This window comes from Poecilia reticulata, linkage group LG5, assembly GCF_000633615.1.
Source record: "Poecilia reticulata strain Guanapo linkage group LG5, Guppy_female_1.0+MT, whole genome shotgun sequence".
Lineage (NCBI taxonomy): Eukaryota > Metazoa > Chordata > Actinopteri > Cyprinodontiformes > Poeciliidae > Poecilia > Poecilia reticulata.
The window spans coordinates 25,403,091-25,427,229 of NC_024335.1; the positions used below are offsets into that span (position 1 = coordinate 25,403,091).

General features: G+C 39.6%; 2 protein-coding genes across 2 annotated transcripts; both read right to left on the reverse strand.

The window, feature by feature from the left end:
* Positions 1 to 263: 263 nt before the first annotated feature.
* mettl1 (methyltransferase 1, tRNA methylguanosine) lies at positions 264 to 14,118 on the reverse strand. Its single transcript, XM_008410016.1, has 6 exons — positions 13,890 to 14,118; positions 12,399 to 12,526; positions 12,114 to 12,298; positions 5,408 to 5,521; positions 3,300 to 3,401; positions 264 to 1,631 (listed from the first exon to the last, which is right to left on the reverse strand). The coding sequence occupies exons 1-6, from the start codon at positions 13,970 to 13,972 to the stop codon at positions 1,515 to 1,517; spliced, it is 729 nt and encodes a 242-aa protein (XP_008408238.1). The 5' UTR covers positions 13,973 to 14,118; the 3' UTR covers positions 264 to 1,514.
* Positions 14,119 to 14,963: 845 nt separating this feature from the next.
* On the reverse strand, positions 14,964 to 23,980 carry LOC103465327 (E3 ubiquitin-protein ligase MARCH9). Its single transcript, XM_008410018.2, has 4 exons — positions 22,499 to 23,980; positions 18,508 to 18,663; positions 17,377 to 17,569; positions 14,964 to 16,080 (listed from the first exon to the last, which is right to left on the reverse strand). The coding sequence occupies exons 1-4, from the start codon at positions 22,847 to 22,849 to the stop codon at positions 15,758 to 15,760; spliced, it is 1,023 nt and encodes a 340-aa protein (XP_008408240.1). The 5' UTR covers positions 22,850 to 23,980; the 3' UTR covers positions 14,964 to 15,757.
* Positions 23,981 to 24,139: the final 159 nt, after the last annotated feature.

The following is a 24,139-nucleotide window of genomic DNA, read 5'->3' on the forward strand; positions in this document are numbered from 1 at the left end:
CAGTGCATCACAAAGGGGTGAAATATGTGGCTTTACTCACGGTGGCACCCTGGGATGGAATAATGGGAAGAAAGGCATGGGGATAACTTAAAATTTGATTTATTGAACAAAAACCAAACACTCTCCTGCTGGAGAGAGGAAAGAGGAAGTGACTTCCAGGAAGTGGTGGATCTCTGTGTCCGGTTCCAATCAGCACCAAGGCTGTTTTCACACTGCAGGTCTTCAGGCTTGATTCCGATATTTTGCTGAGTTTTTTTTTTTTTTTTCCTGGTTCATACTACTAATTAAACCCTACCGCAATCAGACTTCTGTGCCAATGATTTACATCCACAAAGCGACCCGTGTGCGCAGAACTGCGATCCGTAACGCCGTGGATCGGGGCTTGTGCCGGCAGATCCTGGGGATGCTTCGCTGGACTGAAATCTGGGGAATTTTAGGGCCAGGTCAGCGCCTCAGGCCTTTTGATGTCCGTTCATGAGTAGCTTCTCTTTTTTTTTTTTGGTGCTCCGTGCGGAGAGCGGACGGTCACATGGGAAGAATCCTTCAATCACCTGGGAAAACCTCAGCCACCGAAGCACCGGGAAATGTTTGGTCTCCGGTTTATGTTTGGGTTAACCTTGGGTTTTTTCCCAGAAGTCGCTTCAAAAACATTGTTGCTCTTCACCTTCAGGTGTCCGGGATGCTTTGGTTGACGTGTTCCAGGATGTGAGAAATTATGTGCGCCATTTAATCTACTGTTCAGAGTTTAATGTGGTTCAAGTTTACCTGGCTTTGGTTGGAAAAATGTTCCATGTAGGACATGCAGAAACAAAAAACTTACCCTGACAAGCCAGACACGTCTCAGTTCGAGACCTGAACCAGTATTTAGGGTTCAGTATTTCCCGGCTCAGCTCAGTTTTTCCAGTGTCTGGGTTATGAACGTGAAGGCATGTGCTGTCCTGTTGATAATCACCACAGCCTCAAGCAGCACAAGGCCTTTTCAGACCTGCGCCGTCCCGTTTCCATACCCGACAGACCCAAATACCGACCTGTAATATATAGCTAGCAATCACACAACGAACACTGAATGCTACTGTTCCTGCTGCGCACCGCTTTGATTTGAGCTTCACAAAGATTGGCCGATAGATAAGGATAATTGTTCATCACGTTGAGCCATGACAGAAAACTCTCTAATCTTGCAGCCAGATGACGATCCAAAACAAACAAGTCGCTGAAGGAATGGTACGCGAAGAAAACACTGAGATCTTGTCTTATAAAAGCTGCATAGTTTACTCAACCAGATCTGAAATTTAAAAAAAAAAAAACCTCAAAATGAGAAGTGTCTTGTGAGCTGGTGAGGGAAATGTACATTGAAAAAAATTAAAATAAATAAAAAAGAAAATCACCTTTTGTCTGGTGAACCATTGTTTTCACTTGTTGTTTAGGCAGAAGAAGCCTGTAGACGACTGAGGAGCTTTCATGTCCATGTAGTTAAACACATTAAAGTATCGCATTAAAGTCCAAAGTGTCTGATTTCAGAGCGGATCCTCGATCCTCTGGAAAACTGCGAGGTAGGTCTTCCCGCCGTTCCTCTGCACCTTCTTTCCTTCCTCGGTGCAGGAACTCAAGCGGCTTATAATGACGTCATCCACCTGTAATATTAAATATTATTATTAATAAACGATATTTAATATTAAAAACTTGGTGACATTCAGACCACAGAAGTCTGAACAGAAAAAGACATCTGAAAATTGCATGATTTGGTTCACTTTGAGCAAATTAAATCCTCTAAACGTTACTCAGAGAGGATGTGTTTAAGAACAAATATCAGAATCGGGGATCATTTGGACTTTGCAGCAGGTCCAAAGCTCTCTGACACTTTGTGAGTTTTTCACGCTGCTGTGCAAAGATCACTTGGCGTAATCATAATGCACATCTCGTCCTAAACGCTGATAAAACAGCACAGCTGCACGGATATCTAATGTATCCATTTATTGGTGAAGATATGAAAAGCAGCTAAAACACAGTCAGATTCACAGCTGCTAAACTTTCCCATGTTTTGTTTTGCTACAATCACAAACTTCAGTGTGTTTTAGTTGGGATTTATGTGGTAGACAAACACAATGAAGCTCATTTAAAAATCATTTAAAACATGGTTTTTAAATGATTTTTGAATAATATTCTGAAAGGTGTGCATGTTTCGTCCTTTCTGACTGAGAACAGCTGAAAATGTCTCCAGCAGATTTACACATATAAACCTTTAGTCCTGTCTCCTTTGCATAATCCTGTAATCTCAGTCAAGACAGAGAACATCTCTGAACATTAGACTTCAAATCGGGCCACAGACTTCCAAATGAATTTAGGTCTGGACTTTGACTAGGCCACGTCGACATGTAAATATGGTTTGATTGCAGCTCTGGCTGCATGTTTAGAGATTTTCTCCTGCTGGAAGATGAATCTCCACTTGAGTCTCAAATCTTCTTTTTGCTTTCTTTCAACAATATTCTTACATGTTGTTTTACAACCTAATCCTGCTTTAAAGCCCCTGACCCGTCGGGTCAAGCGAACCTTGAGGCGTTCAGGGCCTCAGAGGTTCTGTATTTATTTACCAAATGGACTGTATTTACTAACCAGGTGACCCATAAAGGATCAGAATTTTTTTTAGGAGTATCAAAGAAATAGGGACTCAATAAAAAGAAACACTTTTCAGATTTGTATTAGCTAAAAAAATTGAGGCTTTTGGTTGTAGTGGGGAAAAAAACAGACAAGTTTAAAAGTTGTGGACACTTTAGCAGCCGCTTCACCGGAACTGGGACTGTGTAGTTAATTTCAAAATAAAAGTCAGGTGTGCTAAATCAATGAGATCGGATGTGACAGCAATCTCTCTCCGTCTGAGGTTTGCAACTCAAGGTTCAGGAGGAGAATTAAGGCCCAGAAACAGGAAGTGTTGATGCTGTTCGGACAGTAAAGTCTGATAAAACCTCGCTTGAATTTCATCGACTCCGGTGAAGCAAGAAATAAAACGTTTCGGATGAAAAACGCAGCCAATCAGAAGGATTCTCATGTTTAGATGTACGAAGCTGGTAGAGATTTAACTGTGTCAAAAAAATGTTTCTACTAAGTGTAGACTAAGGCGAGCTGAATGTAAACATCTCAGGTTTTGTTTCAGGATAAACACTACTTGTATAGTAGAGAATAACTTTTTTAATGTCTAACATAAAAACAACTTAAGCTAAGTGTGAAAACACTAAATGCCACATCCTTAAATTTGACGGGGTTTTTTCCAGGAACTCGGGGTTAAAAGCTGCGTGTGGACATACCAGATCCTCTTCTGGCACACGTGCAAACAGCGGATGTTCGCTGAAGTGCTTCACCATCCAGAGGTGCACCTCCTCCACATCTGTTATGGTGTACACCAAGCCCTGAGGCAACCAGGAAAAAAGAAAAAAAAATATTCACATGAAGGTCATTAGGACACTTCTGGGAAAATAATAGGCGAACAAACTTTTACTGTTGTTTAAACAGCCATCTAGTTATCATCCAGGTAAACGTTTCCCCTGATAATAAAATTTGCTCTTTTTTTTCTGAAAAGTTCAGTGTTTGGGCTCAAAGTTGATGCTTTCACCACCCTTACAGGGTAATTTATGTAAAAAAAAAAAAAAAAAGATAAAAATAGCAAACAGACAGTACAGAGGTGAATCACCTGTGTCAATAGAGTTTGCATTGGAGGCTGAGAAGATAAAGTTACCAGAAAATGGATTTCTTAGGATGCTCAGCAGTGGAACAAATTTCCACAGTGGTGCATTTCAGCACGTAAAACTTCGGGGGTTTTTTACGGGGCAGAGCGATGATGAGAGATGGCGTTATCAGCAGGCAGCCACATCAATCTCCGTTGCTCAATCACTAATGTTTACTGTTTGGGGTGTCGTCTGAGCATATTTCAAATCCAATCCAAAGTGATGACTAAATGACACGCTGTGAGAGAAGCTCTATAAATAGGCAGGGTCCTGACAGTCTTCCCACCCAGCGGCGAATGCGTGGCAACGCGCCAACGCCGAAGGCCCGTCGACACACTCCCCGACACACACACACACGCACGCACACACCAATCCGTAAGTGGAGGAAAAACAATAAAGTCAAATTTAGACACAAGCCTCCCATTGTTCGCTGAACCCTCCATCAGCGGCGCTGTTCTGCTCAAATGTCCCAGAGCTGCAGGGGCCGGGTGGGAGGGGGCGTCACCCGGCCGGGTGGGTGGGGGCGTCACCCGGCCGGCAGCAGGCGGCTTGCTCAACCTGATTTCACTGAATTCACTGATTTCTGCTGAACACAAGCTGCTGATAAAATGAGAGAGGGGAGGAAAAAGCTTTCCGCTGCTGCAGCAGGTTTAAAATGAAGATAAAAATGAGCTTGTGTGTAAATCAGAGCATCAAAAAGGGAATTTATTTCAGTAATTCAATTTAAGTTTTACAAAGATTAACTACAGCTGAGCATAACTTTTTTAAATCACAAAAAATAAACATGATTTCATTTTATAGAAATATAACGGCCTACACCTTTATATCTTTATAAATACCTTCATCTTAATACCTAATACTAATACTTAATACCGGCAAAAAATATGTATTATTTAAAGTAACATTATAAAAACTAAATTATAATTTTGTTTTACTTGCTCAGTGATCATGCAAGATTATAATTAAAGTCGTCAAACGTTTTGTAGAATAGTAATGTGTAAATCACTGCAGAACCAAAACCTACACTGGGTTTTGAACGTTTTCTTCAGTAAGAGAAAAGCATCCAGTTTGCAATTTTAGGATTGACTGTGGAAAAAAATTAGAACAAATATATAATCTTTTCTCAGAAGTAAAGAAGGATTTTCTTTGTTTTTAGCCACATTTAATAAATTAATTAAAAGTAAATCTTTTTAATTACGTTTGCTTTCATGTAAAAGTCACAGGATCGACGTCATGCTATTTAATATAAAATTAAAGAGAAAATAAAAGTGTGTTTATTACATGTTTATTACATTTAAGTAACATTTTTTCACTCGCATCATTCATGAATTACAGTCATCGGCAGCATAAAATCAGTCCAGGAGACGCAAAGAGTTTCAAACATTATGATGACAGACGAGGCAGAGAAGGGAGAAAAATCAAAGTCCTGAAAAGACTTTACTTCACAATCCTCTGTATCAGTGTTGCTAATGAGCATTCTACTGCCACACTTTTTCCTTCCACTCAACTTTCCTTCACTATTGCGAACAACCAGCTTCTTCAAAAAATTTACTTTTTTAGGCCTGCCCTCCATGTGTTAGATGAAAATGACTGAATCAATGAAATAAAATACATTTTTTGGTGATATTCTGATTTATTCAGATGCAGTCGTAAAGCTGAATTCAGCAGACACGAGTGGCGCTCAAACATACCCGGATCCTGAGTGTGTAGGCGTATTCTGCTAACAACGTGGGACTGACGATCCTCCATTTGTGCTTGGTCTTCTTGAAATGAGGGTCAGGGAACAGGAAGAACATCTTACTGAGCTGCAAGACAAACAGTGGGAACAATTAGTCAAGCAAACAGAGAAAACAAGTCAATTGTGTTGACCAAACAAAGAATTTGGGAAATTTCTGTCGACAGCTCATCGATATTTAGAAATAAAGTGTTTTTACTGCCTTCATTTAAAGTTAGAATTTAAAGTGAAGAACCAAACAGATGAACCAGAAAATCTTCTGAGTTCTCTGTTGAACGTAACATTTCATAATATTCTGCAGTCAGAGTTTAAACTCTACAAGACTGGAATTTCCCTCCTGGACGTTTTTTTTTTCTTCCACAAACTTCAAAATGTCTTTGACAGTCGCTCAAGTGCAGGCACCACTGATATTAGTCTGGCTGATATATTAAAGAAAAAGAGAACTCCAGTCACTTTTTATTAGTTAAGATAAATAACATCTGGTACAGACAGAAAGATGTGGGGATAATCACCAGGAACAGCAGCAGCCTCAGGGGCTCCGAGCTGCTGATGGAGGACGGAAAAACAGCAATACTTCAAATCATTTTTAGGTTGCAAAACAAAACCAGAGAGGTGAAAAGAGGAAAGTGTTTCGGCTTTTTGGAATATGCTGGTTCATGCGTGTGAGAGAGAGAGAGAGAGTGGCACTACATGCCCAACACCTGATCTGGGTGGTCCTCTCTTCTTTCTTGTTTATGCTAATTATGAGCTGCACAGAAAACGAACGAGAAAAGACGCAGCCATTGTTCACATGACTTTACCAATGATTCCCGAACTGATATATTTATAACCTGTGAACCTAGCCATACTTGTTATTAAGCAATTAATCAATTAACACTTTTGTTCTTCTTAATCCATTTTATTTATGGCTTTGGTTTTTATTTCATTTTTATTTATTAGTTTCAGTTGCATTTTGTTTTGGATTTTTATAATATATTCCAGTGTTCAGCATAAAATGAAAGTATATTAGTCTTAGAGAGAGCGAGGCTACATTGCTCTACCAATATCAATATATTATTTGAAAACAGTCTCAAATATCATTTATTGCAAGAACACCTGGGACAATTTGTTATTGTGACAGGCCTACAGGGGGCCAAAAAAGTATTTAGTCAGCCACCAATTGTGCAAGTTCTCCCACTTAAAAAGATGAGAGGCCTGTAATTTTTATCATAGATGTACCTCAACTATGAGAGACAAAAGGAGAAAAAAAAATCCAGAAAATCCCATTTTCTGATTTCTAAAGAATTTATTGGCAATATATGGTGGAAAATAAGTATTTGGACAGCTACAAACAAGCAAGATTTCAGGCTCTCACAGCCGTGTAACTTCTTCTGTAAGAGGCTCCTCTGTCCTCCACTTGTTACCTTTATTAATGGCACCTATTTGAACTCGTTATCAGTATAAAACACACCTGTCCACAACCTCAAACAGTCACACTCTAAACTCCACCATGGCCAAAACTAGAGAGCTGTCAAAGGACACCCGAAACAAAATTATAAACCTGCACCTAGCTGGGAATACTGAATCTGTAATAGGTAAACAGCTTGGTGTAAAGAAATCAACTGTGGGATCAATTATTAGAAAATGGAACACTTACAAGACCACTGATAATCTCCCTCGATCTGGGGCTCCACGCAAGATCACACCCCGTGGGGTCAAAATGATCACAAGAACGGTGAGCAAAAATCCAGAACCACATGGGGGAACCTAGTGAATGACCTGCAGAGAGCTGGGACCAAAGTAACAAAGGCTACCATCAGTAACACACTACGCCRCCAGGGACTCAAACCTGCAGTGCCAGACGTGTCCCCCTGCTTAAGACAGCACATGTCAAGGCCCGTCTCAAGTTTGCTAGAGAGCATTTGGATGATCCAGAAGATGACTGGGAGGATATCATATGGTCAGATGAAACCAAAGTAGAACTTTTTGGTCAAAACTCTACTCGTTGTGTTTGGAGGAGAATAAATGCTGAGTTGCATCCAAAGAACACCATGCCTACTGTTAAGCATGGGGGTGGAAACATCATGCTTTAGGGCTGTTTTTCTGCCAAGGGACCAGGACGACTGATCCGTGTAAAGGAAAGAATGAATGGGGCCATGTATCGTCACATTTTGAGTGAAAACCTCCTTCCATCAACAAGGGCATTGAAGGTGAAACGTGGCTGGGTCTTTCAGCAGGACGATGATCCCAAACACATCACCCGGGTAACGAAGGAGTGGCTTTGTAAGAAGCATTTCAAGGTCCTGGAGTGGCCTAGCAAGTCTCCAGATGTCAACCCCATAGAAAATCTGTGGAGGGAGTTGAAAGTCCGTGTTGTCCAGCGACAGCCCSAGAACATCACAGCTCTAGAGAAGATCTGCATGGAGGAATGGGCCAAAATACCACCAASAGTGTGAGAACCTTGTGAAGACTTACAGAAAACGTTTGATCTCTGTCATTGCCAACAAAGGTTATATAACAAAGTATTGAGATTAACTTTTGTTATTGACCAAATACTTATTTCCCACCATATTTTGCAAATAAATTCTTTAAAAATCAGAAAATGGGATTTTCTGGATTTTTTTTCTCCTTTTGTCTCTCATAGTTGAGGTACATCTATGATGAAAATTACAGGCCTCTCTCATCTTTTTAAGTGGGAGAACTTGCACAATTGGTGGCTGACTAAATACTTTTTTGCCCCACTGTACATGTTAAAACCACAAACGTCAAAGTATGTTCTTGAGATTTGGGATATGGGATGAACCAACAAAAAAAAAACAAAACAAGATTTGTGTAATAGTAGAGAATGCTTGACGTATCAATATTTGAAATGTGGCATGAACACTTATAGATGGAACCACAAATTTATAAAAACTACTAAAAAAACAGAAAATTTTTCTTTACATGAAATCAGACCGTTCCTGTTTTAGATCACTTAGCATAACCAGAATCTGATAAATGCTAGATTAATCAGAGATACTGATCTTATTTTTTAATTTTTTTTCAAATTTAGAAGCTTTGACCCATTTCCTCGGTATTTGGTGGCCTTTGTCTTTGAGCTTGAGTCAAACCTTATGGGCTTCCTTAGCTCAGATTATCCTAGTAGTGAAACTCAGTCAGGTTTGTAGGCCGCCACGCTTGCACATGCGATCTACCCAGAATGCCTCTGTAGCCCTGAGGTCAGAGCTTCAAACATCGACGCTGTTGTCCTGAAGCTGCTTTGAACCGATTCGGTTCATTCAAGCCTGAGCTTTTCCTTCCTGGCTGATGCCGTTCAATGTTTAGATGATATTCTTCCCTCTTGATGCAATCTATTTCATGAAGAGTAAAACATCCCACAACATGATGCTGCCACCTCCTTACTTAGTTAGGCTAATGTTCTCGGGTTTGGAAGCTGTTAATGGTCATTTCTTTCCCCAAACATTACATTTATGTTTCATCGGATGACAAGATGTTTCTCCAAAACATTAAGATCTAAAGTAATCCGACTTCTCGCTCTCTTAGAAGTCTTCATGTGTGCACATGACTTGTTTAGATGATGACACTCTGATGAGCTTCAGCCATTTTCACAAAGTCTTTTGCTTTTACTTGACTAACACTTTGCAACAAAAGACGTCTGAGACAGAGAACCTCTAGTTTATTATGTTCATGTTCTAGTAATGGCCTTCTTCCTCTCTGAGCAGCCTTACAGCCCAGGTCAGTATCGGACATGTTTCACTGAAGATATCGACACTCATTTCTGGGAGTGCACCGATTTATCGGCCAGACAATTAATCGGTATCCATTTCCATCATCGATCGATAATCGGCCGATACTTACATTTGAAGCCAATCTTATCTACCTCGGCAAAGGTCTAAGAATCAGCCACTGTCCTTTTCTGCCCTCCATTAACAGAGGTTTGAGGTCAGGTCATGTCTGCAGTTAACAATAGTCACCCCACTGTTACCAACTCAGTGACTTTCTTGCTATATTTAGCAACATTTCAGACACAAAATTCAATATCGGCCAAAATCAGAACAAGCAGGTCAGGCTTTTTAAAGATCACTAATCGGGAATCGGCCAAAAAACTGCAGTCGTTGCAGCCCTGCTATCTTCCCTGCTTCAGCAAACATCTTCACAAGGTCTTCTGCTTTCGTTCTAGGGTTGATTTGCCTATTTTACGCTGAAACAAGTACATCGCTGGGTTACAGAATCCATCTCCGTCTTAAACAGTAAGACAGCAGGACATTCTCATGCTATTTATACTTGATTATAATTATCTGAACACATAAATGTTTCAGTTTCATGTGTCTTATTGTAAACAAGGATTAATCACTCTTGTGAAGGTCCACAGTCCTCTGCCTTATATCTTTTCTGTTTTAATGTCGTGATGCTGTGACACAAGGCAACAATGTGTTACTTTAAAGCACATCCACAGATGTTCCCCAATTAATGCAAATGTTGTGAAGCTTACGAAGCCGTGACATCATCGTCTGGGATTTTCCAAACTGTTTAGTCATCTGAAGCCCTTTTCTGATGTGATTAGTTTTACCTAGTAACCACATATTGTCTGTAATAATCGTCAGTGTTGTTAATCCGGTGTGAATCGGCCATGTCAGTAATTTGTAAAGTAACATTTTCCTCTCAAATTACCAATTATATCATGCTGAACTACGAAGTCACGTGAAAACCCTAATCCAATGGGAATAGGCATCACTGTGATTTGGACAGAAATGGGCGAGATCCGAACTGTAATTAGGCGGTTTCTGTTTTCCTGGACGCACTTTTATTTGCTTTAAGAATGGAGGCTGAAATGCAGCAAAACCCTGTCGACCTGAAATGTATGGCATCAAAAAGAAAAGGATGAAGCAAAATCAGATGCAAATGGAGGCTCACATCATGCATATCTTCTGTTTGAAGCCTTCTGGCTAGCGCTAGCGGCAACACAAATCTCAGTAGCCTGAAAAGTTGTTTCAACATTAACTCACCGGGCCACAGACTGGACACCCCTGGAATCAGATGTATTTTCTATTGATACTGATAATGTATCTATTGCGACGCATATTGTTATTGATTTATTATCCAGCCTTAGTTGGATTCATCTATCTTCCAATAAACTATAAAACTTTTGCTGCTCCAGTTGAAACAAAACATTCCCACAGCATCATGCTGCCACCACCAAGTATGAGATGAAAAGGGGGTTGAATACAAATGAACTGCATATTTCTCAGAGTTTTTGTTGTATTTCTCCTAAATCAATTCATCCTTTTTTGTGTCAGTTGGCGAGTCTTTTATTGAGGTCTAACGAATAAATTCCCAATGAGACAGAGATAAAAAAAAAAAAGGTGAAAAGAGGTCAAGGGTTATGAATACTTTCACACAGCTCGTCTTCACCTAAAGTAAAACCAGGCTCTCCCTATCCTTTCAGTTCATGTGAATTCATTTAAAGCGCTTCAAATCTGGGTTTGGCACAGCGTCTCCTGTCTGGAAGCGTAATTAAAGCTCACATCGTTCTGATTTAACCTGAACAGCATGGCAAAGTCACAGCAGATTGATTCAGTGTGTGCACTTTTATATGAAACACCTTTGTGATGTGAATTACACATACATGACACTTTTACAGCTCTTCTGTACATGCGCTCATTTCCGAGTTTATTCCCAGTCAGGGGGCATTTAAGGTGAAAAGTTGTTTTATCTAGGCTAGCTAATTCATCCCCTCTCCCACACAAAGCACACGGTGTAATCTAAAGCGAGTTCAAACAAGTCCTATATTACAGTATTTAACGTGAGCAGCCTCTGCACCGAGCTGACACGACGCCCTTCCCCAGTCAGTGAACCCATTGTTGTAAAATTCCTGGATGTATTAAATAATCTGCATAATTTTATCAACTCCACCTTTTAAAGATAAACGAAGCACCTTTTTATGAAACACATGGCCTGGGCTTTAGTCGGTGCCATAATCAGTGAGCTGAACAGCTAAAATGGGGATCAGTGTGTTTTTTTTTTACAGAAAAATTTTCATTTTTTTGAGGGTTAAGGTGGGAAATAGGAAATGTTGTCCTGCAGACCATCAATAGTTGATGGTTTGAAGAGATAAAAGAAAGAAAAAGAATTCGGTTTGGGGCAAAATCTTGCAGAATAAAAAATCTCTTGTTGTTCTTGTGAACTTGTCTTGTGAGTTTTATTTAGAGGTGTGCCGATCGATCGGCCACCGATCATAATCGGCCGATTTCCGTGAAAAAGTGTATGATCGGTGATCGCCGATCACACCGATCGAAATGATTTGTTTATTTGCATCATCATCGATCGAAATGAGATCTCCTGCATCTCATTTCGCAGCCTGCCTGTGCAGCTGGTCTCCTCTTTCCTTCACACTGGTCAACAATGTCTTAATATGACAGAGAAACAAGGCTACTGATTCTGACCTAACTGTGTGTGAGAAATAAACCAATAATATCTGACTGGTTGAAGAGCCTGACAATTCATCAATCCACTGACAAAGAATTTTGAAAACCGACACAAAACTTAAACGTGTGAAAAATAAATACATAAACAAATACAAATTGTGTTAAAATAACAAGTCTTTGCCTCTTTTCTTCACTTTGCCTCACTTTTTTGTTTCTGATTTAGAAAATCCAACAATAAACCCATAGAGGTTAATCTACCTGTCCTTTGAAGAAAAAGTTGGGGAGGTACTTCATTGCGTTGCTGCGGAGGCACGCGATGTTCTGGTAGCTTCCCGGGTTCATTTCACGCAGTGACCGAATGCGGTCCTGCACGTAATCCGATACCTTCACTCTGATCTCCAAGCCCAACATGAGCTTATCTGGGAACAGTGGCGATAACTCCACTGGCAAGAGGAGAAGAAGAAAGGATGAAGACAGAAACACAATACAGAACTATTTTATAGCAGAGAAAAGCGCGGGCCTCCAGGTCAGTGACCTATTTACCCAGAAGACCCCCGTATCCACAGCCAATGTCTGCAAACTCGACTTTAGGGGCCTCCGTCTCCGACGAGGGCCCAGGTATGAGGTCTGGATACAGCTTGGACCAGTCCATTTCTTCAGGACAAACCGGGCTGGAGAGGAGGAGGAAAACATGGTCAGCTGCAGAAAATCCTACTAAGATCACAATTATTTCTCCAGACTAACATTATGGGTTTTATTAAGTGATTTCCCAGACTCGGGTGACTTCAGAACTTCAAAATGCAGCACAAAGCTGAAAATGCGACACATCGCAGGTCCTCTTCTCTTCACTATCTCTGACAATGACCAATATTCAATACTAGGGAGCATGTCCAAAAATTCTGTAAAGTTAATCAAGGAGCATTGAATTGTCCTTAAGGTTGGGGAACAGTGTGATGAAGTAACCACTAAGATGATGCTATCGGATCCATAAAACCCATACAGATGGAAAAACAGACAGGAGCTAAAAAGGACAAAAGACTGTTCTTGTTGCTTCAGAGGAATTTGAAATGTGCACCGTATGTCAATAAATTACAAAAAATTAGATAATATAAAAATGTGCATTTCAAAGTCTACACAACTTAATTAAAATGTAAAAAATCAAGACTACAAAAAAATTATCTAAAAACTTATTTGCTCTTGAATGTAACTTAGATCAAAATAAATAAAAATGCTCAAATTTTGATTTTAAAACACCTTTAAGTTGTACATCTTTACTGTTTCTATTTCTGAGTATTTTCATTTTACACTGCGCACCCACTCGGCCACCGTAGAAGACCGTTTCGCCCAACATATGCATTTAGAATATTTTTATTTTAGTTAAGAAAAAGCCAGACAGTTAAACTAACCCAATACTGGTAATTTAAGTTACAGAATTTTATATATAAATCTATTTTTGTTTGAATATAAACTGATGAAATCAAAAAGTAAGGAACCTTATATAATTGTTTGAAATAAATATACTATTTATTTACATTGTCTTTTCTTCTTATCAGTCACATAATTTAAACAAAATCTCGACCATTTGAACAGAAAAATTGGTTTCTGAATTAAAAATCGCTTCTGCATCGAATTGTGACCCTAAAAATCGGAATTGAATCGCCAGACAACGAAATAATCGGAAATTAGCTAATTAATATGTGGAGTCGCAATATTGACCCACGAAGAATAAATGCTGGGGTTAAATAAACAAAGTATTAGTTTCAGAAATTATACCGTAATTCTGAATGTATTCTTTCCATTTTATTGTTGATACAATACAATCTTTCAAGTTGAAGAGCCACAGTCTGCCAATTAAAAGAGATTTGGTCATTTAATGCACCTTTAACCCCCTAATTGTCTGTAAACGACAGTAGTTCCACAGAAGAGTCTCACAGTCCTCTGTGTTCAGTCGGAATAGAAAAGAAAAAAGCACATGTGGTACATCACACTGAATGTTGTGCCGAGTAAAGAGCCTAATGGGACAACTTCACTCACTAATCAAATGTGTGGTGCGCCATCGGGTTTGCGTGGGCTCGCTGCCTGTAGTAGCGCTTCTGCGGCATTGATGTAGAAGCCATGCTGGGTTCAAGCACAGAATATAGTCCAAACTTTCACAGATAAAACACAAAAAAGCCACTTCTGGAACGAAAAGTGGTTGATTCCTGTTTGTCACATGCGTGGAGTCGCGGATGTTTGACGTCATCAGAAAGTGTCCGGAGAGAGTTGCCAGGTTTGTCAGAATCACCGTCGACGAAGGCGCTTTTCATTTTAGATTTGAAAGTTCTCATCGGAAATAGAGAACTCAAAAAGTATTGAGTTAATTAGGATGAGTATGAGTGAAAGGTAAGCATCCAAGAAATTAAAGAAATTACTCAAGTAAGAGTAAAAAAGTATTTTGTAGAAAGAGAAATCAAGTAAAAAAAAACTGATAACATCTGATTTAATATTTTACAATGTCATAAGACAGACAAAAAAAATAGCATGAGCAAATTTTTGTATATAAAGACTAAAATGATTTTTTAAAAATCAAATGAATAATAATAAATGTATGTAATAATTACAAAAAAGCATTTCTCCAAAAGTTATGGTCTCTGTCCTTGCAGGGTCACGGAGGGGCTGGTGTTTGTCTCCAGCCATCATTGGTAGAAAGGTGAACAGATTCACACTTTTTTTTTTTTACCAAAACATGTTCATCTGTGGGACTGTATGATGGCTGAACATTACCATGTTGTTTATATTTGTATAAACTTGTTTGAGTAGATGAAAGTGGGACCTTCAGGCTTTTAGCTGAATCCAAAAATTAACCAGATTTGGTTCATTTTCTCTTTCTGATTTCTTATGGTGTCTTCCTATTTTTTGATGATGCCACACAAGAAAACACTGTCGACAGAAATAATTTTGGTCATCCTTACCTGAGTTGAAACAGAAAGTGTTTAGACTGATTTAACATTAGTAACAAAAAAGGTTAACAAATAAAACTATTTTAAGGCCTTTTACACATTTTAATAGAGGTATGAAAGTTTTCTCCATCTTGAAATATGTTTCAAACCCAACAACATGAAACAGGCATATTTGTCCTTCAGTCAACGCACACTTTAATACAGACATCAGTTTAAAACATTTGAACAAATATGCCACATCAACTTTTTTCTGAAGGCGGGCATAAACTGTATCAGTTATACATTTTACATGTGCAGGTTTGTGTTTCTTTGTGAAGGTACATGAGGGCAATGATGGGAGCAATATTAATATCTGCAACATGTTTTTTTTTCTTTTGTATATATAAAATAAAGTAAAAAAAAAAAGTCAAAGTCACATTTTGAGACATTTATTATGGTAAAAATTATCACGAGGTTTATAAATAAAAAGTTTACCCAGGTTTTTGGGGAATAATTTCAGACTTTTCCAAACGTGACTTTCCAAAGTTCTGTATCCTTTACCTGCATTGTGAAATCAAAGACATTAAATTTCACCATTTGGCTATGGCAGATGCTTCAGCCGTGGGCTGGCTTTCTATATGTAGAAGGGAGGAAGGAGAAAAGGGAGGGATGCATTCAGAAAAGGTGTTATTGAACGAAATTTGGAAATGTTATTTTTTTCACCCTTTGACTATCTTTTTTCATGCTTATTCAGACCAGGAGACAACTGAAATGAATATGTTTTTTCTTCCAGCCATGTGTTTTTACTCAGCTCTACATACCACTGCTCTGCCTTCCTCACGTTTCAGAAACAGACGGCTCCTCACGGCTCAGGACGAACCTGAGAGCACATCTTATCACTTCAGTCTCAGGCAGATTTTATGGCACGTTAGGATTTTATTTTATCAGCACTTTTATTTCCTCTTCAAAGACCGAAGAATGACCTCACACCGTGGTCACTCTCATGACCACCTCCTGGTTGGCACCATGCAGGTTCGAGGGCCTCAGCTGGCTGAGAATGTGCAGGATAGTGTAGCCACAGTGGTGGGTGAAGATAGCCCTGACGTGTCGACTCGTTGCTCTCCGTCCGTCGGCCGCGATGCCGTTTGAAAAGTTCCTTTCGACTTGACCGGCGGATTTGCTGCTTGAACTGACGGAGTCGCCCAGATCCTTGGTTTTCTCATAATTCAGCACTTTCCACTGCTGGTTCACTGCCCGCCAGCGCTTAAAGATCCGGTAAACAGATGATCCTTCGTGGATTATAAGACCTGGGTGTTAAGGGTAAAAGGTCGGGAGAGATTGGGGCAGGAAATAGTCTTACAAACAGACAAACAAGTGCTTGTTCAACAACAACCTGAGAGCACTAAAAAGTACATAAGGTACGTCGTGTACCAGTCAAAGTCCAGATTAGAAATTGGTGCTAATGATGTTGAAAATGATTGATCTTCAGCTACTTTGCGAAGGAGAATGTAAATCTCCAAACTTGTATTTTGGAGATTTACAGCCAGACATGATGGCAAATAACATATAAACAGTCAATAAGTGTTTGTTACTTAAATGTGGACTCAGACTTATAAACAAGTACAGAACATTTTGAGAGAACTAATCGTAAATCTCTTCATCCTCAACAGATTAATTGAAGTTATTTTGGCCCACAGAAACCACTGGTGCTGAGCTGTAGGAAATATTTTAATATTTAAAAAAAAAAACAACTATCCCTTTATGAAGATGAGTGCAGTTCACTGTTGGTTTTAAAAATCGATTGTGTTGTAGTTGGAAACTGGAAAACTGGTGGAGTTTGATTATTGTTGTTGTTAGTGCAAAAAGCTACTACTGATACCAGACTTCAATCCAGTATATTGGACTTTTGTGTAGAGTAGCACAGAACATGACTGCAAAGTGAAAGTTAAAGAATGATTTGTTTTCCAAAATTCTTGCAAGTAAATTTTATTAAATCAGTTTGAAGAACTATCGTTTGCTGCTCTCTCAAGTCATGCCTTATGTAAATACAGACATTTGTGCCCATTCTCCTTCGCAAAGGAGCTGAATTTAAATCATTTTCAACATCATTAACACCAATTTCTAATCTGGACTTTGACTGGGCCACTCTAACCCATGAATATGTTTTGCTCTAAACCATCACAACGTAGGTCTGGATGTTTGTTTAGAGGTGAAACTCTCCCCCAGTCCCACGTCCTTTGCTGTCTTCAACAGATTTTCCCCTCAAGGTTGTCCCGGTTTTGCTTAATCAATGTTCCTGTCAACTCTGACCAGTTACAATTCCCATGCTGAAGGAAAGAATCCCCACAGTATGATGCTACCGGTACCGTGTTTCACAGTCAGGAGGATTTGTTCAGGCTGGTGTGCAGCGCTAGTTACGTATAGCTTCTCTTCCATAAAGACCAGATTTGTGGAGTTGAGTTCATTGCTGCTGGGTCAACAGATTCATCTGTCTCTTGTATTATAATTTACACTGATGTTTGTGACTGAAATAAAAACTTACGAAGCACTTCAACGCGTATGAAAACCTTCACAAAACACATAATAGAGCTCCAATCTCTTACCTATGCATACTACGTCCATGAAGCCGTACATGCTGTAGCATATCTGGAACAAAAGATCCTGCCGCTGCCACTTGGCCGAGGGGCTGAGCGACGACCACACCAACCAGGAAATGCTGGCAAATAGGAAGAGAGAGCCCAGCACAATGGCAGCAATCTGCACCCTTTCAATCACTGTCAGAGAGATGGCCTGCCACTGGACACAAAGAGAGAGAGAAAGACAGAATGCAAACCCAACAATTTTCAATCTATGTACAGCATACGTATGCATATACTGTCTAGTGAAATTCATGTTTATCCTGGTGGTGGTGAAATTAAGAGAGGTTTGTGTTTTTCTTAATGAGATTCAATCCATTTTGAAGAAAAACCGTTTTCTACATCAGAGAGAGAGCCTGGGCAACTCAAGCTTAGTTTCTTTCTAATTAAATTCAAAGTATAAAAATATAAATTCCCAAGGTTTAATTAAGCGCTTGTTCCCCTCCAGAGTTATCATGGTTTCATTTGCACCAGAACTTCAGTTATCCAAAATACCTATTAACTGCTACTGTGTCACAATCATCCAAACACTCGTTTTAGAGAGGCAGACAAAGATGAGTAAGAAGCGATATGCAACAAGACAGAGTAATAAAAATACATTACATAAATTAATCTTATTTTAATACAACTTTTACATTGATTAACGTCTTTGGAGTGGAAAAAAAAGAATACCCCACATTCTTGTTTTTTTTAGCTTTGTTTTATTGCCCTGAAACCACCACTACCACATTTAACAATGCATATGACATAAACGTCAGCAAGAACTCCAGTAAACCCATCACTACAAGATTAAACCATTTTAAACCAGCTGGAACTGCAACAAACTGCGCTGAACCAAGTTTATTTCTGAATGTTCTTTTAACCTAATTTGTCTGGACATATAATACATCTGGCATAATGGCACAAGAAAGTAATTAGCTTTTCTGCTTTGTGTGGACTCTACTGTGAATCCCACACATGCGATAGTTACATTTTCTGTTTTTTCTTTAACCACTCAAATATCGTGAAGCGTTTCCTTTCCGAGATGCGACCTGGCTGTCCAAAATCAAAACCTGATGCATTCATTAACTGATCTCCTTTCTTGTTCTGGGTGTGTACCTGCAGTGGGTTCTTGGTGCTGATGGCCAGRACCTGGTACTTGAAGTAGCAGAGCTCGCAGCTCCAGGAGCCTCTCTCACTGATCCAGCGGATGAGGCAGGACTGGTGAGTGCAGCGCACGGAGCCGTCACAGCGACAGGGGCTCAACAGCTCCCCCTGCAGGACAAAGATGGGTTACTGCATGAGACGAGCAGATGGGCTGCTTATTGAAACGTTGAAATAAAAATATATATTTAATAAAAAAAGACAGAAAAATAAATAACTCAAGCATAACTTTACACTCAACACTTACAGGGAAATTCACCAGCTGTGGACGCTGGATAGAGTTAGTCCATAAGGTAGGAGTTTTAATTAAGAAAACAAAAACAGATGCTTTTGATCAAATCTGCATATAAAAATATTTAAATACACAGATGCAGAGCAAACGACACTTATCAGCTCTTCAGGAAACCACAAACAAAAAGGCCTAAAATGTAAAACATGTGTTTGAAAAACCTATAAAATAAATGTAACGAAAGCATTTATTTTTTTTTTACTTTTTGAGTTAATTCAGAGTTGGAAAGAATTTGATGCAGTGTTTTGTTTTGTTTTTTAGCAACTATTCAAAATGGGAAAAAGAAAAGAGACTGCTATAAAGGTGAGACATGGTTTGAACTGCACGAGTTGGAAAAAGCTACAAGAAAATAGCTACTCAGCAGTCAGAGGAATTGAAAAGTTAAATGGACTGAGATGGTGATGAAAAAGGATCAAGAGGGGGGTTTTGGGGTCCAGCAATTGCTTATTTTAAGGTTTTCAACATCAGGAGTGCCAGTATTGTAGAAACTGCATGAAACATGAACTGTTAAATTTTTACCTTCAGGTTGGTGGTTTTCTTCAAATAAATATTATTTGAAGAAAACAGAGCCAGTTTCTGTCCCCAGACTGTCACTCTGATGAATACAATAACGACTTTGGGGTGTGGGTAATAAAAAAACCACATTTGCATTTCCACAACTTTCTGTTCTTTTTTTTTTAAGTTTCTTTGTAAATGTTTACTAATGGCTGTACTGTTCCTTTAATAATTTATTGTATTTCTTTATTTATTGTATATTGTATTGTATTTCCTTTCTATATTTACGCTAAATGTCTAAGTCAGATTCCTTGTTTGAGCACCCAGTCTTGGTCAGTAAAGCTGACTTAACTCTGATTTGATTGAACGGGAGTTTTTAACATTCGGCTACATTTTCTTTCCCTCTTAGTGGATCGTTTTATTTAGATACAATAAAAAGGGACAGAAATAGACTGACATGTAAAAAATTTCCCACCTTCTCTGCATTTAAAACAGCCTCATTTTCCCGTGGCAGTAGCTCACAGTGATAAACGATCTTCATCAGTAACGAGCAGGATCCAATAAATCCAGCATCTATTTTCAGAGCCCTTAGATGTCGCTGACTCGTCGTCCTCTCTTCGACAGTTTCACACGCGTCCCTCCTCTTTCGAGCGGCTCCGCTGTCATCCTCTTAACTGCCTTGAACATGATTCGTTTTAGCATATTTTTGACAGCTGTAGAAGCTGTTTGTTTCTCTTCTCTTTTCTAGGGAGGTAATTGCCACGAAAAAAGTGCTTTGTTTAAAGTCATTCACATTTACAAATGAGTGAATTGCCAATCTGCAGCACGTCACGATATTGAATCATAAATGCCTGAAAATGTCTTCATAGAAGATGGTTGCATTCCTTTGATTATTTTTGGTAAATTACTGTAAGTATAGATGCACATTGCATCCAGAACCTTGAGGTCAAATAACCAGAAGGTCTTTGCTGTTCCCACTGCAAAAACACAAAATCTTGCCAAGTATTTTGGGTCTAGTTTCCAGTGCAAATATCTTAGCAAACTTGAAATAAGACAAAACTAACTTACAAGTAGCATTTTAGTGAGACAGAGAAGCTTGTTTTAAGAAAATAATTCCTTAATAATGATGAAAAAGTTCTACTCCCCCTGACAGACTATTTAATTTACAACAAGACATTTTTCCCATGTTACACAAGTTAATTTATCTGCCAATAGAACAAGAACTTTTCCATCAATGTTAAGGAATTATTTACTTAGAACAAGATTCTATATCTTGCTGAAAAGTTACTTTTACATTAATTTGTCTTATTTTAAATGCAGTAAGATATTTGCACAAGAAACTAGACCAAAAATACTTGGTGAGAGTTTGTGTTTTGCAGTGTTCCCCTATCTGGATCAGCCAATCTCTCTACATTAGATCATTGATCATCCACTTTAATTAACTGATCAAATATCTCTGAATTTAATTCCAATCACTTACTTTTAACCCTGTTGATAGACTGACTTTGTAAGTTTCTAATGTATTTTAGTCTGTTATTTTTGTTTGTTTTCTTTTTGTCATCTATGCGTGTTACGAAGCAATTTCTGCAGCTCTTGGGTGTTATAAAGTGCTACGTAAATAAAATTTAAATTGACAAAATCTGTCAGTGTTGACGTATTTCTGGAGTCTGAAGTTCATCCTCCCTTAGCACAACAACTCAAAGCACAAAGCCAGAGAGCCACAGTGGAACGGTTTAGATACATGTGTTAAAACGGCCAAGTCAAAGCTCACGCCTGAATCCAACTGATAATCTATGGAAAATGTTAAAGAATTGAGCCCAAGGCTGCAGATTTAAAAACACAGATTGAAAAAGAAGTGTCACTATGAGGCATTCACGATCCATCTGCTCCCGAATGCCTTCATATGAATATATTTGACCTCATCTCATGATATTTTCCCCTAGTCCTCCAAGGAAATCAGAAAACATCTGGAGTAGTGTTTTTTTTTCTTGTTATTGTAATCATTCAGCTCCCTGAAGGCTCTCAGTCTGACAGCTCTATTTTCTGACTGACTCCGGGGGCTGTCTGAGGTCTTTAATTAGTTTTATACCTGGAGAGGAAACAAAAACTTTCCAACACATGCAGCGGCGCATGCTTCTCACAAGTTCAGACCAACACTTTGCGGAAATGGGATTTAAAAACGTGTTTTTGCTTTGCATTTGCCGTTTTCACACTTTCTCAAGTAAGAGCAGGGAAGCTGGTTGAAGTCGACGGGAAGATGGCTGCAGCTCAAACACAGGACATTTGAAAACTTGTGGGAGGCTGAAAAAGACTTGAGATTCAACGGAGGCTCACCTTCTAGACAACAAACCCAAACATATAACCACAGCTGCAGTAAAATAATTTAAATCAGGGCATATTTATCTGTTCTGTTCACAGATGATCTCAATCCACTATGATTTGAGTTTAAGCTTTTTCTACTAGGAGATAAAGACAAAAAAAATTCTTCTCCAGATCTCAAAACACTTGCTGTTTTAATTACAGCAAAAATACAAGTCAATATAACACTTTTTAAAAAATGTATTTGAAAAAAATATAAAATAACAGCTCTGTTCTGCTCTCTGGTGGTTTCTATAATGCTGAGTTTTCTCCCCAGACTGTTCTTAAAAGAAGCCCTTTGTCTACCTGCAGCTAATATTAGATCACCACTGAACGCTCAGTTTGGTTTAATCTTAGTCACTATATGACTTTACTTTGAAATTGGGGCACACTGCATGGAGAGTTACAGATGAATGACTGTGGAAAACAACCACACACAAAATCTTGGATATGTTTGGAGTCTTTGTTGCGTCTCTGCACCATCAAGACGATGGTTTAAACAGTCGATTTTTTAGCTGTATTCTTTTTTAAACCAAAGCCTGATTTAAATTTCGTCACATCATCATGTCTGGCCTCTAGAGACTGGGCTTTATTTTGGGGGGTGTCAGATTAAAAGGGGGTTGAATGCGAGGTGTGTCAAGATTTTTATTTGTGCAAAAAAAAAAAGACCATGTGTCATTTTCCTTCTCCTACCAAACCCGTCCATCTTACCTAACCTTGTTTAACCACGTGGAGGCACTTTGATAATGACAACAACAACAACGATCTACCCCGCTTGACTTGTGTTTAGACACAAAAGTTCACCTTTTCTGGCCCCTGGAAGCAGATCCTGCACTGCTGTGCTTGCACCCCACTCTCAGAAAGACTCGGCAGGGAGGACGCCTCCAGACTTCCTCCTCCTCCTGCTCCCTGGGGTTTGTCTCCTTCTTTATCCTCGGAGGTCAGGCTGCGTTGCCGGGGCCCGTAGTACTCCTCGTCGTCGTCCCGGTGGGAGCAGCTCATCTGTGGCCAGCCACAGCCTGCGATGGTGAAGCCTCTCATCCTGCTCTGCTCTGGGTCTGTGCCTGGGTCAGTCCTCCGGCTACTCGAATCCGAGTGCATCAGCAGCAACACTTTGAGTTGACTGAAAACCGTTCCAAGACGGTACTTGAACATGTCTCAGAACCTTCACAGCACAGGCACAGCCCCCCCTTTTTTTTGTTGTCGTTTCTTTAAAACATCATAATTATTAGTTTTATTATTAAGTCTACTATTGTGGAATTTATCACAGAGAGCAGTTCACATCTTGTTATATTAAAAAAACTACAAAAAAAGAGAAAAAAAGCATGCTCGAAACATGATAGGCTGGTAGATCAGCCCATGGCTCTTTGCATATCCTGTTGTTATAGCATGTGCACTGCAGTCCGACCAATGAGGAAGGGTTACTGTTTTTCTTTATGGATGGAGGCGTTTTCTATCGGGATTCAATTACAGAGCTCTAAACCAGGAGCCCAGAGCCGCTTAAAGTCAGAATGGAAAGGTCCAGCTGCCGTCCAGCAGGTCCAACAGGACCCAGTAGAGGTTCTGAGTGACAATGAGGAGCTGTTCAAGGTGTTATCCTCAAAAAATACCCTGTCTGAATAAGAAAATCAATACGGGTCTCGAAGGGAGGTCGGTCGTCAATAAAAAACCCCACTTATTGAAGGCATTTATGTTTTTCATTAGGAGGAGGTGAGCAGCTTGTGGGAGTCCTTTGTTTCTCCGCGGTGGCATCCATCAACTCCCCTGCTGTCTCTGCAGGCTTTGTCCCACACCTCGTCCTCCTGAAGCAGCTCCCGATCGCAAAGTTTCTGGTTTTTAAATCGGTTCCGTTTTATCCATGCGGCGAAGGAGCGTTGGACGTCGGTTCAGCGTCAACTCTTCGCCCAACCATCCCGGCGCCGCAAGCAGAGAAGACGGATGATAGGAGGTGAGAGCAGGACTCCTCCAAACACGAAGTAATGTGCCGAAATTACGCAGCAGCAGCGGTCCATGGTGGCTTGGTTCAAACAGCCGCGCACCATCCTCAGCAACACAGACCCTCTTCACATGGTGAAATCCCGACGCGACTCGGTTCCTTACCCCACAGGGTGCTGACAACGAGTCTCCATCTCCTCCAAACAGGAACTTCCTTCCTCAGCCATGAAGCCGCCGCTCGCTCCATCCTCTGTGGGAGGTGTGAGGCTGGAGCTGCTGTCCAACGTGCTGATATTCACGTGACGTGTTAGCCACGTGCTCATTCATCCAACACATTATCAGAGACGAAGTGTTTGCTACAACACCTGCAAGTTGTCGGGAGGTTCGGCGTGCAAGCCAGCATGTGGAGGAGTTTAAATAAATTAGAAGATTGTCTAAAAGTTTTATTTGAATACTTGAGGTTTTTTTTTTTTAAATCAAACTCATTTATATATTTGATTTATGTAATAA

Excerpts from the sequence above, each read along its gene's own strand:
- mettl1 (XM_008410016.1), bottom strand. The coding sequence starts at position 13,972 with ATGGCTTCTACATCAATGCCGCAGAAGCGCTACTACAGGCAGCGAGCC. Across the intron at positions 12,527-13,889 it reads GCGCACCACACATTTGATTA|CCCGGTTTGTCCTGAAGAAA; the intron begins GTGAGTGAAGTT and ends CCTCCTCTCCAG. Across the intron at positions 1,632-3,299 it reads GTGTGCCAGAAGAGGATCTG|GTGGATGACGTCATTATAAG; the intron begins GTATGTCCACAC and ends TTAATATTACAG.